Consider the following 16,493-nt stretch of genomic DNA (forward strand, 5'->3'; position numbering starts at 1 on the left):
TGCCGTTCCCAGGGCTGGTTTCCTTTCATCGGCCGCGTCCCCCAAGCACTGAAACACTGAGAGCAGGGCGCGATGGTGGCCCGCGGGATGGGGACATCGGTGGGCTCTGGAGCATGGAGTGAGGGCGGCGGGATGCTCTCAGGGGGATGGGTGCTAGAAGCTCACTCCCGCCACGCCTTGAGCTTTCTCGAGTCCGTGACCATAATGTGCGAGCAATGGTGGGTCTGGGGGTGGGCGCTTTCCCACGGAGCCATGGCACCGGCTCTCGCTTTGCCCGTGGATCCATCATGAGGGAGGGCACCTCGGCGAACCCCAGCCCCACGGCTCCCTGCAGCCCGGGTGAAGGAGAGGAGGGAGGACTGGAAATCCCCGGCGGGGGACGCGCAGGAGCACCGTTACTTCGCGTTCACTCGGGCCAAAGGAGCTGCCAGAGGGCAGGTTGACATCGCCGGCGTGGGACGATCACCGAGGTCCCCGCGGTGGCACCGCCTGGCAGCGGGGACATCGCCGTTTTCCTGCCCGGGGCAAGGTGTCGCGGCGCTGCCCCAATGCCACGAGTTGGGGTGTGATAGGAGCAGCCACATCAGCTGATGGAGACGGCGGCTATAAAGCTGGCGCCGGCCCCGTGGCGGAGGCATGAGCGAGCCCACCATGGCCACCACGCTGGTCCCCTGCCTGCTCCTGGCCCTGCTGGTGCTGGCCCCAGCCCTGCCCGCCCCGGACAAGCGGGGGCTCATCTTCAACTTGGTAAGAGGGACACGAACCCTGTCCTGGCCGCGGCCGGGGGACACCCCGAGTGCCGCACCGGAGGGTCGGGGAGTGCTTCGGTCTGGCAGCAGCAACATGGGGGAGCCCGGGGGTGGGGGGGCAAAACTTACTGCAGCTGGGGAAACTGAGGCAGGCGGGGATGGCGTGCTGGGTTTTGCAGGGTTGTGAGGGTTCACGGAGCCCACGAAAGCAGCTGAGCAAAGGGACGGGGAAGCCCAAAACCGGACGGGATTGAAGCTCTCGGCTGCCTGCGCCAGTGGGGACCCTCTCCTTGGGGGGCTCGCGGGGAATGGGGAGGGGGGACGCTTTCCCTGCGGTGTCCCAGCCCCCTTCCCGCGAGCCAGGCAGAAAACAGCACTTCAGCGAGTGGGATTTTGGGCCGGACCGAGGAAATGCTGGAGGGTGGGAGGCTCGGGCGTGCTGGCAGTGGAGCTGAGCCCCAGCCGAAAGGCAGAGCTGGTGTCCGACACCCCCCAAACCCCCCCGGGCACACGGCCGGGGGAGGGTGGTGTTCAGGGGGGACACAGAGGGACCCGGTGCTCGTGCCCCGCAGGACATCGGGGAGCTGTGCCTGCAGAGCGCCCAGTGCAAGAGCGGCTGCTGCCACCGCGGCAGCGGCCTGAGCCTGGCCCGATGCGCGCCGAAGGCGGCCGAGTTCCAGGAGTGCTCCCCGAAGGTGCGTGTTCCCCCGCTCCCGGGGGCGGGGTGGGGGGGGACGGGGACGGGGACATGTCCCCCACGCTGCCCTGAGCCTTGGTTCCCCGCAGAGCCTCTACGGCGTCTACTACAAGTGTCCCTGCGAGAGCGGCTTGACCTGCGACGCTGATAAGACCATCGTGGGCTCCGTCACCAACAGCGACTTCGGCATCTGCAAGGACCCCCGGAGCGAGTAGTGGTGAAGGAAGAGACCCCCCCAGTGCCCCCCCCATACCGCCCCTGCCGCCCTGCCTTTCCCCCTCCCCGGGGAGGGGGGGTGGGGGGGGGCTGGTTCCAGTAAAAAGCATCTTTTGCCGAGCTGCAGGGTGGCGTTATCACTCCACGTGTCCCTCCATCCGAAAAAGCCGTGGGGAGGTGATGGCTGCACCGAGATGTGCATCCTACGGAATCGTCTAACAGCCTGGCTCGGGCCAGCGGGGTGAGCTCTGCCCGGGGGGGGAAGCAAAGGGGACGCAGGCAGATGCCCCCCCCAAGACCCGAGGCAGCCGCTTGGCTCGTGCCGGACTCGGTTTATTTGCCGCTGCGGCTGCTCTGGTGGGAAACGTCCCCCAGGAAAGGTTTGTCGCCGGAGAAGAGGGACTCGGAGGTGGTGTGGGAGCTGCGGGCGCTCGGGGTGCGTGGTGGTCGTGTGTCCCCCCCCCACCGCCGTGCCGCACTGTGGGCCTGACCCCACACTCCGGGGGCTGCACCCCCTCCCCGGGGTGGTCGCCCGTGTGGGGACCCTCCCCGAAACGGTGCTCGTAGGGCCAGGGGTTGTACGTGCCGTGGGGGCCCCTCATGCAGCACCCCCACCAGCATCTCCTGGAGCCGCGTCTCCGGCAGCGAGATGCGCGGGAGCCTTGGGAATCAGGGATGGGGGGATGCGGGGAGCAGCCCCCCCCAGCAGCAGGGGGGCAAATCCCCTCGGCGCTGCCCCTGTGCCCTGAGCAGGGGGAGCTGGGGGGGGGGGGATGCCCAGCTCAGAGCCGGCCGTTTGGGCATGGGGAGGGGGCACAGACGTGCTGTGGGGGGGTGAGGAGGAGGAGGCAGAGTGTGGGGGGCTGCAGGAGGCGAGGGGGTCACTGGAGGGGGGGTCTTGGCTTCTCCGGTGCCGTCTTCACCCCGTGTGTTTCCACCCCCGGGGGCAGAATGAGCACCAGGGACCCACAGCGTCGTTCCCCATCGCCCCGAGGGGCCGGGCACCCCATGGCGGCTCTGCACCGGGTGGGGGGACTGCGGGGGGGCCGGGGGCCGTAGCGGGCAGCTGAGGATGTCCTGCAGGAAACTTTCTTTCCTGGACAACCAGCACCTTGAGGATCTGCATCTGCAGAAACACCGGGGACGCGGCTGGGAGGGTGGTACGGCCGGGGTGGGTCCCCACTTGTTGGGGTGGGGGGGGGGGGGGTGTGACATGGGGAACAGCGTGGGGACAGGGCAGGGGGTGTTCCGGGGACACGCTGGTCCCTGCAGGCCGTGCTCGATGGAGCTGCAAGAGGGGAAAACGCTGACCTGGATTTTAGTTTTACATTTGCGGTGGGTGGCGAAAGCCGTGAGGGTCTTGGTCTCGTCGCCGTGGTGGTCCCAGCAGGAGGCCACCGGGTCGGTGTCCTCGTGGGTGCGGGACGAGACTGGGAGGCAAGGGGAGATGGGGACGGGGACGGGGACGGCAGCCCCCCTCCTGCGGCAGACAGGCACCCCCGGCAGAGCCAGGGGACGTGGGGCACGGACATGGGACACGGGACACGGCGTCCTTCCCTGCCCTCACCATCCCCGTCCTCCATTCCACCCCGGGGAGGCTGGCATCACCCAGCACACGTACTGGGCATACTGGGAGCCCTGCCTGCCCGGATCCAGCCTCGCCCGGGGCTTTGCATCCCTGGCATGGGCAGGATGCGGCCAACACCCGGGCTCCGGCCGTGCCGGGACCAGCAGAGGGCAGCCGCAGCGTGCCCACAGCCTGGGACCCACCCCCCCCCCTCCAACCTCTGGGGGGGCCCCCCCAGCCCAGCAGGGACCCCCCCCAACCCCAGGGGCAGCTCAGCCTTGTGGTGGGTGGGGGCTGAAATGCCCCCAGCCCTGACACCCCTTAAGCCCCACTTTGGGGGTCACCCCCTCCCTGGAGGGTGGGGGGATATTGGGGGGGGGGGGTGGTGGTCAGCCTGGGCCAGCTCCTGGTGTATACGATGGGGGTTTGGGGGTGTCCTCATTTTTGGGGTGTCCCTACGTTGGCAGGAGGAGGATGAGGGCAATGGAGAGGTGGGAATGGGGTGGCTGTGCTTGGGGAGGGGGGACACACAGGCATAAATGGCCCCCCCCCCCGGCCCCATTTCGGCCCTATATTTACTGGTGAAGCGGCAGCTTTATTTTGGCAGTTCCCGGCTGGTAAATATTGGCTTAAAACCGAAAACCAGGCGCCTGACTCACGGCGTCTTAACAAACACAGGAAGGGGCCCCCCGGCGCCTGTGGGGTGCTGCCAGCCCTGGGGACAGCGGGGGGGGGGGGGGGGGGGGACGGGGACAGGACACCCCACGGCGGGGTGGGGGCACCCTGAGCTGGGGGTGGGGGTGGGGGCGGGGGTGTGAACAGGGCATCCTTGTGCAGGGAGATTTTGCTGCAGGGAGGTCCCCAGCGAGGGGGGGGGGGGCGCCAAAGGAGGTGGGGGGGGGGACACGAGGGGATGCACCCCCCCCCCCCCTCGCTGGGGACCTTACTTCACCCTGGGTAATGGAGGGGTGCAAGCAGTGGGGTACCCCTTCCTCCCACCCTGCTTTAGCAGCCCCCCCCTTGGCTGAAAATCAACGAGGAGGAGTATGAGGCTGAAGGGGTGTCGGGGGGGGGGGCATCCCAAGCCCCCCCCCCCCCCCCCAGTCTCACCCCATCACCAGGGTCGCACCCCGCTTTGCATGGTGGCAGTGCGACCCCATTGCAGGTACTGGGGTGCCCCTGGTGTCCCCCCCCGCACCCTGTTTGGGGCTGGGGGGGGGACACATGGGGGGATACACACCCCCCCCCGGGGACCTCAGTTCACCCTGGGCCATGGAGGGGTGCAAGCAGTGGGGTGCCCCTTCCTCCCACCCTGCTTTAGCAGCCCCCCCCCTCCCCTTGGCTAAAAAGCAACGAGGAGGAGTATGAGGCTGAAGGGGCGTTGCGGGGGGGGGGGGGGGGGGTGGTACCCTAAGCCCCCCCCGCCCCCCCCCATCTCACCCCATCACCGAGGAGGGCACCCCAGTTTGCACCGCCATCCCCGCCTGCTCACCCATGGGGTGCCCCCCCCCCCACCTCCGGCTTTACACGGGGCGGGGGGGGGAGGGGGAAGGTTTTTCCCTCCCCCCCCCCCCCCCCCCCCCGCCGGGGCTGTTTTTACCAGGAGGGTACAGGATGTTCTCGCAGCGCCGCGCTCCCTCTCCCCAACCTCCCTCCTCCCTCTCTCTTCCCCCCCCCCCGCGCCCCCCCCCGCTTTCCGCCAGCCCTCGGCCTTCACCTCTCCTCCTCCGCGCCGCTTTTAACCCTTTTTTTTGCGAGACGCTGCCTTTTCCTCCTCCTTCCCCCCCCACCCTCCGCCTCCATCCATTCCCCCCCCCCCCCGGCTCCTCTTCTTCATTGCTTTTTTATTTCTGCAAAGATGCGGCTGAATCTCCGCCCCTGCCCCCCCCCCCCCACCCCTTTCACCCTGCTTCCCCCGTGGCTGCGTGGGGGGGGGGTGGTCTCCAATGGGGTGCCCACCTGATGCCTATCATTGCAGCCCCCCCCCACCCCCCCCCAGCAACACACCCCCCCCAGCAATACACACCCCCCCCCAGACACGGAGCACCCTCCCAGCCCTGCCAAAAACCCCAAGAAAAAGTAGGGTACGGGGGGGGGGGGGGGGGGGGGGAGGTGTGTGCTTGCTCCTGCAGCCTTTGCCCCATGGGCAGGGGGGCTGCCAGCCCCATGGGGGGGGGGGTTAAATGCTTCCTCGGGGGGGGGGGCTGGGCTGTGAGCTGCCTTTGACCCCCACAGAGGAGCCTGGGCAGGGGCAGCCCCTCAGCACCCAGTGATTTTGGGGGGTGGGGGGTGGTGGAAGACCCCAGGCACAGCCTGATCCCCCCCCCCTAACCCCAGTTTGCTGCAGACTGGTGTCACTCAGGGGCCTGATCCTGCAGCAGGGGGGGGTTTGGGTTGGAGGGTGCTGGGGACGCCGGTGCTCCGTGGGGGGCTTCTGCTGCGGGAACGCTCCCGAGGGGGTGCCCAGAGGTGTCTCGGGGTGTCGGGAGACATTTGGAGGTGCCCCAGAGATGTCTGGGGGTGTCGGGAGACATTTGGAGGTGTCTGGGGGTGTCAGGAAGCATTTGGGGGTGCCCAGAGGCATCTGTGGGTGTCAGGAGGCGTTTTGGGGTGCCCCCAGAGGTGTTCAGGGGTGCCCAGAGGCATCTGGGGCCGACCACTTGCTTTGGGGGCTGCTTTTATTTTACTCTCCCCCCTCTGGATGACTATTCCCCCCCCCTCGGTTTTGGTCAGGGCATCACACGGCAGTGACCAGTGCAGCCGGGGGGGGGGGGAAAGCCGGTGGCCCCTCTTGGGGTGTCCCTTGGCTACGGTGGCTTTTTGGCTGTTGGTGGCCACTATGTTTTCAAGGCAGGAGCCGCGGGGATGAAGCACGTCCCTGGGGGGTGCGGGACACCCCCACCGGGGGCTCGGGGGACCCCAAATCCCCGGGGAAATGCCCCGGTCTGTCCCCCGCAACGTGGGACACCTCAACCTGCGCCCGCAGCAGGTCCAAGCCGTGGGGCACAAGGGGGTGCAGACCCCCCCGCGCACCCAACTGCAGCCCCCAGGGATGGGGGGTGGGGGGACACACCTGATCCTGCGACACTCCGATGGGTTTTTCCTAAATCTGGGCCAAATTCGTGCCGTCCTGGGGCGAGGGTTTGGGGCTGGAGCTGGCGAGAAGCCGTCCTTCGAGCTCTCGCTGGAGGGAAAAGCGACCTTTCTAGCAACAACAACAACAACAACAACAACCACAAATAAATAATTAAAAAAAAAAAGAAATTCATGAAAAGCTCTGGTTTGCCTCTTCTTGCCAAAACCAATTGTTGAAGATTTTTACCGGCCTCTCCGGCTTTTGCCTTTCGCATGTGACGGAGGGAACAATGTCAGGCGCTCTCCTGGTTTTCTGTTGGGAAGATGGGAAGGACCCAGTGGGAGGGCAGGGACTGGCTCGGGACAAACTGCAGCCCCAAAGGCCCCGAAATCTGCTGCGGGGGGGTGTGTCGTTCCCCCCCCCCCCTCCATCCTTGGGGCTGGCTTTGGTGCTGGGGTCCCTTAAGGATGGTCCCCCAGCCCAGGAAAGCACCCCAGGGCTGGGAACTGCCCAGCTTGGGACAGTAGTGGAGGATGTGGGCAAGGCTGGGGGACACAGAGGTGGCCCTGGGAGGGGGGGGGGCATCTCGGCACCCCACGCACCCCTCCTGACACTTCCCAGTGGGGCACAAGCGGAAAAATCCTCAGACTGAACGATTTGTGAGGCTGGAGGAATTAATTAGCACAGTACTGGGGGGGAGAGGGGGGGCTGATGGGCTGCGTCAGCCCAGGGAGAACTCACAGCTGGGGGGCTGTGTCTCCCCCCCCGCCCAAGCTGGGATGCCCCTTGCTGGGTATTTTTAGCATTAAATTCCCCGAAATGCGGGTGAGCTGGGCTGGGAGAGCAGGCCAGCACCGGGGGTGGGAGGGAAAGGCAGGGGGGGACAATGGGGGGGTGTTGTTGGGGGGGGGACTGGGGGATTTTGGGAGGAGGCTGGGGGGTGCCTGCGGGGGAAAGAAGGGGAGGATGCTGGGGATACGCTATGGGGGCTGCTGGGGGGGCTGCTGGGGAGACTATGGTGGGAATGCTGGGGGGGGGAAGTTGGGGGTGATGCTGGGGGGATACTGGGGAGGGGGTTGGGGGGATGCTGGGGGGTGTTGGGAGGATGCTGGGGGGTGCTGGGGGGGGGGACGATGGGGGTGATGCTGGGGATACGCTACAGGGGCTGCTGGGGAGATTATAGTGGGGACGCTGGGGGGGAAGCTGGGGGTGATGCTGGGGGGATACTGGGGAGGGGCTTGGGGGGATGCTGGGGGGTGATGGGAGGATGCTGATGGGGGGATGAGAGGGGGGATTCTGGGATTATGCTATGGGGGCTGCTGGGGAGATTATGGTGGGGATGCCGGGGGGGAGAATTTGGAGGGGATGTTGGGGGGATACTGGGGAGGGTGTTGGGTGGGACGCTGGGGGGTGTTGGGAGGACGCTGGGGGGCTGCTGGGGAGAGTATGGCGGGGCTGCTGGGCTGGGGGGGGGAAGTTTGGGCTGATGGTGGGGGGCTGTTGGGGGCCGTGACTTGGAGCTTGATGCCAGGAGTGATGCTGGGGGGGTGTGTGTGTGGGGGGGTGTGTGTGGGGGTGTGTGGGGGGGGTGATACCGGTGGCCACTCCATGCCCCACCATCCAGCGGGGACCAAGGGGTGGGGGGGTGGGGGGGGCCACCCATCTGCTCCGCGGGTCTGGCCAGCCCCCGGGAGGGGGGGTTTCTGCCTGCGTGCCCGGAGGCAGCGGGCACCCCCCCAACACCCCCCGCAGGCAGTTGTTCCCCCGCCGCCGGGCAGGGCCCTGGCAGCGGCGCACCCCCCCCCACACACACACCCCCACACACACACACCCCCACACACACACCCCCCGCACACACACCCCCCCCCGCCCCGGCTGCTGAGTCAGGCTGTTCCCGGCGCTCCCGGTACACGGCGTCCCCACGCCGGGAGCCTGGCAGCCCGCCCGCCCCGGTGCGGCTCCCGGCAGGGGCAGCGCCCGGTCCCGGGCCCCCGGGATGCGGCTCACGGAGCTGCCGGTGCCGCGGTCCGGAGCGGAGCCCCGGGAGCCGCAGCGTTTTGGGGGGGTGTATTTTATTATTTTTTTTAGGGAAGGCGCGGGGGGGGAATTGCTACCGTAGCGCTGGCCTGAGTCCCGCTTGTGCGTGTCCCCGGCGGGTGCGATGTCCCCGCGGGGTGTCCCCCCCCCCCGGGGCTCCCTCAAGCACCCAAAAAGCATTAGGGCAGCCAGGAGGGGGGATCTCCCCAGGGTGTTTTTTTGGGGGGTTGATCCCTCCCAGCATCCCCATCAGCATCCCCGGGGGGGGTGCTGCACCCTCCGCTCCCCCCTACCCCTGCACACACACACACACACACACACACACACCCCCAAACACACACACCACACCCCCACCCGACACCCCCATCCCCGGGTGGGGAGCCCCCCGCTGCCCCCGGCTACCCGCCGTCCCCGGCAGAGGCTGGTACAGTTCGTTACGTCCAGACCGGAATGTACTTTGTGTTAGAAGTGGCCCCAGGCCAGGACGGCAAAAGCCGGACTTTATTTATCCTCCCCGCTCCAGCCTCGCTGCATCCTGCAGGGTCGGATCTCCGGTGGGATGGGGGGAGCCCTGGACGCTGGCCTGTCCCCCCCCCACCGCTCATCCCCAGCCAGGAGGTCCAGGGATTATTCCTCTTTTTTTTTTTGCCCAGGGGGGAAAATAATCTGGGAAAATATTTGCGTCCTTTCAGCCGGTGAAAATTGTTCCCGGTAAAAAGTGTTCCCCGTGTCCGGGAAGAAGCACTGCGGGGGAGATGGGGATTCAGGGATGGATCCAGCCCCAGCAAAGCCTCTGGCTGGAGGTGGTGTGTGTCCCCCTCTGCTTCCATGAGGGTTTTTTCCAATGGGGGCCAGCGTTTGGATGGCAACCTGGAGATTTATGGGTTGGAAATGCCCTGGCCACGCTGGGGGATGGGGGGGGAATCCGGCCTGGGGCGGCTCTGGGTGTCTGGGGGTGTCGCAGCCCCTCTGCCGGTAAGAATTCATGGCAGGAGCCGCGAGCTCGAGTGAAGTGAGAGAGGTCGCGGCCGGAGGGCTGCATCCAGGGGGCTCCGTGCCGAAGCTCCATGCCGACACCCAGCATCCCTCCCGCGGCCCCTCCGCTAGGAAGATTTGGGGCGATTTCACGCAGAAAGCAGCTGGTGGGTCAAGCAACCTCCACGCCAAGCAAGGTGGTCCTGCCCTGCTGCCCCCCGCCGTGTCCCCCTGTGTCCCCACCCCTCCGTCCCTGCCACCCAGCTGCACCCACGGCCGGCGGCGAGGACGCGAGGACACGGTGTCCTCCTGGACTCTGCCGCCTGTTGTGCAACACCCAGCTGCACCTCCCGTAAACACCCGGCTCCCCGCGCTGCCGGGCTCCCGTCACCCCGCACCCCTGCGCCGGTGACAAACCGGGCCCTCCGAGGGGTGCCGGTGCCGTAAGGGGGGGGCGTCACCAGGCTGCAAAAAGCTGCTTTACTTCCCAAAACAGGCAGGTATCTGGGTATACCGGGGGTAAGGATGGATTCGGTCCCTGCGGGAGGGGGTGCGTCCCGTGCAGGTCATCTGCCCCGGGGCCATCGATTTCTGGCCGGGGCCATCGATTTGTGCTGTCACAGGCGGGAGGAACCGGGGAGAAAACCCATTTCCTGGGCTCTCCGACGCGCTCGAGAGAGTCACTGGTGTGGTTTTAGAGGTGAGGCCGAGGTGGGGGGGCGGGGGGGGACGGGACGACGCCTCTCCTCCCCGTGCTCGCAAGGCAGATTAACGCCGGTTATTTTTAGCAGAAGACAAGGATGAATAAAAATATCCCTCATTTTCTTTGAAATTTTTTTTATTTTTTTAATTTTTTTTTTTTAAATTTTTTTTTTTTCTTTTTCAGGAACCACCGCTCTCACATCGCACAAGGCGCGTGGGGGGCCGGCACGAGGAAGGGTAGCACCGGTGAAGGACAGGGGGGTCTCCGGGCTTTGCTCCCTGGTTCTGATGGGGGGGGGGGGGCAGGCAAGGCTTTTCCCGGACCCCCTTCCCTTCGGGGCCAGGTGACAGCCACACGGCGGGCGCAGGGCTGGGGCCAGCTGGATGGCGAGGGGGAACAAGCAGTGCCCCTGGCAGCCGCCCGGGATTATTTATGGAGCAGATTTCCTCCCGGTTGTGTTACGGGGTGGGGGGGTGTGGAGCAGACCCCAGCACTTAGCGGGGGGGTTTGGGCATCTCACCACCCCTAAAACCAGAGCGAGCCGGGGGCTGGGGGGGGGGGGGTCCGGCGCTGGTATCGCCATGATTTAGAAGGTGTCTTTTTTAAAAAAACCCACTCCGGTGCTTTCTTCCCATCTGGTTTGCTTTTATTTTTCTAAGCAAATAAACAAAATTGATCCTTTTTGAGGACACACATCCCCCACTCCCCCCCCCCCCCCCGCCTCTGTCGGCCCCAGGGTTTTTTTTCAGGCCTTGGGTGTTATTTAAGGGACCTGCACGAAATTAAGCCGTGGGGCTTCCCGATATTGGAAACACGTACTATTTCTTTTGTAAACGGAAATTTAAAGCCGGGCGGGAAATGTTTAAAAGCGAAATGCTCGATTCGCCTGGGTGAAAAAGGAGGGGAAAATGAAAAGTCATGAAAATAAATTTTTTTTTTTTCTTTCCTGAAGTAGGCTTTAATTTTAACTCCGGATTTCCAACGGGTGCCATCGGTGCCTGAATTACAGCTGGGAAAATCAAACTCGGCCCCAAAGAGCGGAACCTGCGACTCATCAGCGTGGCGCTGCCTTGACACCCCCCCCCCCCCTCCCCGGGGCCGGTTCATTGGATCAAGATGCGGGAATCGGGGTGTCCCCCCCAGTTTTTTTTGCCCCTTCAGCTCCGACGCTGCAATTAGGGTGACGTGAACGAGCAGCGATGGGATCTTTAACTGCAAATGTACGTAATTTCTAACCTCGGGGGGGCGGGGGGGTGTTTTGAGGAGCTCTTAACAAAGACTTTTGTCTCCTTCATACTGATCAGGAACATTTCTGCGTGTCCTCCAAACCCATGTCCCCCCCCCGCCCCCTCGTCCCAGCTGTGGGAGATTATTATTTGCTTTTTAGTGTGATTAATTGCCTTAACGAACCCCGAGGTGGTTGCACGGGGTGGGGGTCCCCGTGGGGCGTTGCGTGGGGCTGGGTGGTCCTGGGGTGCCCTTTGGTGGGGGGTGTATGAAGGTGTGTGTCCCCCCCGCCAGGGGCACTGCTCAGGGCCAGGGGAACCTTGGAGCGCTGTGTGGGGCCGAGGGGTCCTTGAAGCACTGTGTGGGGCTGGGACACCCCCCCCCCGAGACATTGCACGGGGTCAAACAGCCCCCAGGGACATTGTGGGGGGCTGGGGACACACACCCCCAGGACATTCCATGGGGCTGAGACCCCCCCAGGACATTACATGGGGCCAAACAGCCCCCGGGGTCATTGTGGGGAGCTGGGGGCACACACCCCTGGGACATTGCATGGGGCTGGGACTCCCCCCAGGACACTGCATGGGGCTGGGACCCCCTCGTGGGATTTCATGGGGCCAGGGACCCCTGGGACATTGCGTGGGGCTGAGACCCCCCCCCCAGGACATTACATGAGGCCGGGATCCCCCACGGGGCATTGCACAGGACTGGGAAACCCCCCCGGGGACATTGCACGGCGCCGAACACCCCCCAGGGACATCACACAGGGCCGGGGACACCCCCGCCCCCCCGGAATTGCACGGGGCAGGGACCCCCACGGGGCACTGTACTGGGCCGAGCACTCCCGCCGGGGCATTGCACGGAGCCGGGACACCCCCCCCCGAGGGACATCATGTATGGTCGGAGAACCCCCCCCGAGGTATCGCACAGACCCGGGATCCGCCCCCCCGGGACATCGCACGGAGCCGGGGACCCCTCCCACGGGGCATTGCATGGGGCTGTCCCCCCAGTCAGGACCAGGACCCCCACACCCCCCGGGGCATTGCACGGGCCCGTCCCCAACACCAGGACCAGGTGTGTGTGTCCCCCCCCGGGGCCAAACGCCCCTCTGGGACATCGCTGGGGGTCGGACCCCCCCGGTTCCCTGCCGCCGCTGCCCCCGGCAAGTGCGCGGGGTGGGCGGGGCCGCCCGTCCCGCCAGGGGCGGGGCGAAGAGGCGGGACGCGCTCTGATTTGCATACGGCCGCCACCCGGACCAATGAGAAGGCGCAGCGGGCGCCCTCCGCGAGACGGGCGGGCGGGGGGGCCAATGGGAGGCGGGCGGAGGGGCGGGGCGGCGGGGGAGACTCGGCCGGCGCGGGCGCACGGTGCCACTCGGCGCGCGGGGCGGTAGCGGCGGCAGGTTGGTCCCTGCGCGGGTCCCGCCGGGGGTCGCTCCGTTGGGGCCGGGGGCTGCTGGGGGAACCTTGTGTGGGACCGAGGGGAGCCCTGCGTGAGGCTGGGGGCGGCTGTGTGCGGCTCGGGGGTGCCCTGCGTGGGGCTGTGTGGACATCTGTGTGGGGCTGGGGGGGGTGTGGTATTTGTGTGGGGCTGGAGAAGTACTCTAGTTGTGGGTGGGGATGGAGGGGGGAGCACCGGGGGACCCTGCGTGGGGCCGGGGGATGCCCTGTGTGGGGCTGGAGTGCCCTGCGCGGGCGTCTGTGTGGGGCTGGGGCGGGGGGTGTCGGTGTCTTTCTGGGGCTGGAGAAATACCCTAGGCCTGTGTGGGGCCGGGGGGTACTGGGGGAGCCCTGCGTGGGGCTGGGGGGGTGCCTGTGTGGGGCTGGGGGGGGGCGGCGCTGGGGGACCCTGCGTGGCCGTCTGTGTGGGGCTGGAGAAATATGCTAGGTCTGTGTGGGGCTGGGGGGGACGACGACACTGGGGGACCCTGCGTGGGCGTCTCTGTGGGGCTGGGGGGGTGTGTGTCGGGGTCTTTCTGGGGGGGGAGACATACCTTAGGGCTGCGTGAGGCTGGAGGGCTACTGGGAGACCCTGCGTGGGGATGGGGGGCCCTGCCTGGGCGTCTGTGTGGGGCTGGAGAAATACCGTAGGTCTGTTGTGGCGGGGTGGTACTGAGGGGTCCTGCGCGGGGGTGTCCTGTGTGGGGCTTGGGTCTGGGCTGCCCTGCGTGGGTGTCTGTGTGGGGCTGGGGGGGATGTTTGTGTGGGGCTGGAGAAATACCCTAGGTTTGCGTGGGGCTGGGAGGGGGGTGCTGGGGCACCCTGCATGGGGCTGGGGTGCCCTGCCTGGATGTCTGTATGGGGCTGGAGAAATACCGTGGGTCTGTGTGGGGTTGGTGGGGGGGGGTACTGAGGGGCCCTGTGTGGGGCTGGGGGAAGGTTCGGGGGTGCCCTGCGTGGGGCCGAGGGGTGTCCTGTGTGGGGCTGGGGCACCCTGCGTGGGCGTCTGGGGCTGGAGAAGTACCCTAGGTCTGTGTGGGGCTGGGGGGGGTGTGTGTGTGCTCAGGGGTGTCCTATGTGGGGCTGGGGTGCCCTGTGTGGGGCTGGAGAAATACCCTAGGTCTGTGTGGGGCTGTGGTGTTAGTGTGGGGCAATATAAGGTTGGAGGGAGGTGTGTATGGGGCTGGGGGGGGGTGTCTCAGAGGTGTCTTTTGCGTGGGGCTGGGGGTCTGGATTGCCCTACGTGGGTCTGGGGGGGGGTGTCTGTGTGGGGCTGGTGAAATACTGTAGGTTTGTGTGGGGCTGGGGAGCTGGGGGGGGGGGGAATAGCGTGGGCCAGTATCGGGTTGGAGGGAGGGGTGTTTGGGGCTGCATGGGGGGCACTGGGGTCCTGCGTGGGGCTTGGGCCTCACGTGGGGTGGGGGGTCCCTGCCCCAGCACAGGGGATGTCTGGGGGGAGTTAACACAGAGTGTTGCTGGGGGGCACTGGGATGCACTGGGATGGGGACAAGGTGGTGGGGGTTGGTGTCCCGCCGCGTGTGCCACCGGACGGTGCTTGGGGGAGGGGATTTTCCTTTTTCCCCACTTTCCGGCCCCAAACGGGGCTCCTGTGCTCAGCTGTACCCTGGTGCCACCCCCTCAAACCCACCCCCCGGGTCGCATACAGGAAGGTAAGAGTTTCATTGACGGGGGGGGGGGGGGGGGGGGGGGGGCGATAAGTGATTACACAAGGTAAATGTGAATATTTTTTTAAGCTTCTGTTATTTTTCTCCCTCCTCTCGGGGCACAAAACCTCTTTCAAAGCTTCTCTTTTTCAGTGGCCCGTTCGGGTGAGCCTGCTCTTATCAGGAAAGATCTTGGGGGGGCGGGGGGGGGGGGATACATCCATCATCCCTCCGTCCCCAGCCGGGGCTCGGATGCCGCGGTTGTGTTTCTGTCCTCACTGTGCTGTCAGGGGAAAAAAAAACCTTGAAAAATTAAAAAAAAAAAAAAAAAAAAAGAAGCCGGGCACTGATAGTTTGGGTTTTTAGAGGTAGAGTTTAAATGGTGTCTCTCCATAATGAGCAATAAACTGTTGAGGTGGATTTAGGACATCGCTGGGACATCAAATCCAGCCTGGAAACCGGGATTACAAGTTAAAAAGAGAAGTTGAAAGCACGAATTGTTCCTTCCTTTAAAAACGCGGGGAAGCCGCGTCCCTCCTGTGTCCCTTCCGCCTCCTTCCCTGCCCCGCCAAGGGCTGGAGGGGGGAAAGAAAATTATTAAATCCGTCTGATGGAGCCTGTGTCTGGCTCTTACGGGCTGTTTTCCTGGAGGTGTGGTGGATGTGGGTCAGATGGGGATGCTGTGCTGGGAGATGCTCAGGCTTTATTTCCACCCTGGTGCCCTAGAGATGGGAGAGAGCTGCTGGGAGTGTGGGGGGGAAGGACACGGGGGACAAGCGACAGAAATGCTGCCGAAGCAGAGGGAACGACGGCCACTGCTGGCAAGTGGGCAACCAGGGTGAGGGGCTGGGCAGCGACAACTTCCCGGGGGTGCTGGGAGTTTTGCAGCCAGGATGCTGGGGACGCTGGTGTCCCTTGGTGGGGATATTGGGGGTCCTCAGTGGGATGGTGGGGTCCTTGGTGGGACGCTGGGGTCCCTTGTCAAGGATGCTGGGCCTTGGTGGGCCACTGAGGTCCCTTGTCAGGGATGGTGGTCCTTGGTGGGATGGTGGGAATGCTGGGGTCCCTTGTTGGAGATGCTGGTCCTTGGTGGGCCACTGGGGTCCCTTGTCAGCGATGCTGAGGTCCCTTGTCGAGGATGCTCGTCCTCGGTGGGACGCTGGTGTCCCTAGGTGGCAATGCTGTGGTCCCTCGATAGAGATGGTGGGGTCCGTTGTCGGGGATGGTGGTCCTCGATGGGATGGTGGGGTCCGTTGTCGGGGATGGTGGTCCTCGATGGGATGGTGGGGTCCGTTGTCGGGGATGGTGGTCCTCGATGGGATGGTGGGGTCCGTTGTCGGGGTGGTGGTCCTTGATGGGATGGTGGGGTCCGTTGTCGGGGATGGTGGTCCTCGATGGGATGGTGGGGTCTGTTGTCGGGGATGCTGGGGTTCCTTGTCAGGGATGATGGTCCTTGGTGGGATTCTGGAGTCCCTTGTCAGGGATGATGGAGTCCTCAGTAGGATGCTGGTCCTCGGTGGGATGCTGGTGTCCCTTGTCAAGGATGCTGGTGTCCCTCAGTGGGATGCTGGTCTTGTCCCCATGGTGTGACGGGCGAACCTCTGGGACGCAGGAGGAGGAAGGTGAGGGTGTGATGGAGCTGGGTGCTCACGGGAACCAGAGGTGATGGGGTGCTGAGGGAGGAAGGGGTGGCTGGGGGCAACGGGGGGGGGGTTTTGGGGTGATGAAGCGGGTGAGGCTTGTGCTGGAGAAGATGCACGACGCTGTGTGTGTCGGGGGGAAAAAGCAGATTTCTGGGGAGTTGGTGGAGAAGTTCTTGCTTCTGCTGAAACTTGCTGGGGCGGGGACAATGGCACGTGGTTTGGAGGATGGAGGGGTTCGGGAGGTGAAAGGCTGGCATGATGCAGGCTGCTCGCAATGCCCATCCTGCCCGGAGCGGAGGTGTCTGCTGGGATGACAACTTGTGCGATTATTTTTTTTCTTTAAAAAGAAAAAACAAACAAACAAACCCCAAAAAACACAAAAAAACCCCACAAAACCCCCCCAGAAAACCCCCAAACCAGTCCCAAATAATCGTAGCTTCCCAGGGCCGTGCCTAGCACACGCATGAATTCTGTTGAGGTCCTTCCCCAGCACCGTTAGA

General features: G+C 65.2%; 2 protein-coding genes across 8 annotated transcripts in view; both read left to right on the forward strand.

Moving 5' to 3' along the window:
• The first annotated feature begins 297 nt into the window (after positions 1 to 297).
• On the forward strand, positions 298 to 1,778 carry CLPS (colipase). Its single transcript, XM_074564347.1, has 3 exons — positions 298 to 747; positions 1,322 to 1,444; positions 1,536 to 1,778. Exons 1-3 carry the CDS (start codon positions 637 to 639, stop codon positions 1,659 to 1,661), a joined length of 360 nt encoding a protein of 119 aa, XP_074420448.1. The 5' UTR covers positions 298 to 636; the 3' UTR covers positions 1,662 to 1,778.
• Positions 1,779 to 9,601: 7,823 nt separating this feature from the next.
• The window catches only part of FKBP5 (FKBP prolyl isomerase 5), a 32,765-nt gene continuing 25,873 nt past the window's right edge, over positions 9,602 to 16,493 (forward strand). Inside the window, exons 1-3 of one of the 7 annotated variants that reach the window (XM_074564075.1) lie at positions 9,602 to 9,813; positions 10,204 to 10,256; positions 10,976 to 11,240. Coding sequence is in view for 1 of the 7 variants with exons in the window: in XM_074564074.1 (XP_074420175.1) it covers positions 14,187 to 14,356 (170 nt within the window). In the remaining 6 variants the exon portion in view is untranslated. Of the gene's footprint in view, positions 9,814 to 10,203; positions 10,257 to 10,553; positions 10,614 to 10,975; positions 11,241 to 12,593; positions 12,650 to 14,155; positions 14,357 to 16,493 lie in introns of those variants that run through there. The other 6 variants (XM_074564076.1, XM_074564077.1, XM_074564079.1 and 3 more) reach the window with 6 other exon arrangements.

Source organism: Larus michahellis, chromosome 21 (assembly GCF_964199755.1).
Source record: "Larus michahellis chromosome 21, bLarMic1.1, whole genome shotgun sequence".
Lineage (NCBI taxonomy): Eukaryota > Metazoa > Chordata > Aves > Charadriiformes > Laridae > Larus > Larus michahellis.

What these genes read in the sequence shown, in the direction of transcription:
- CLPS (XM_074564347.1), top strand. Translation starts at nt 637, where the DNA reads ATGAGCGAGCCCACCATGGCCACCACGCTGGTCCCCTGCCTGCTCCTG. An exon ending in GGGGGCTCATCTTCAACTTG is followed by an intron (nt 748 to 1,321) that starts GTAAGAGGGACA and finishes CGTGCCCCGCAG; the next exon opens with GACATCGGGGAGCTGTGCCT. An exon ending in TCCAGGAGTGCTCCCCGAAG is followed by an intron (nt 1,445 to 1,535) that starts GTGCGTGTTCCC and finishes GGTTCCCCGCAG; the next exon opens with AGCCTCTACGGCGTCTACTA.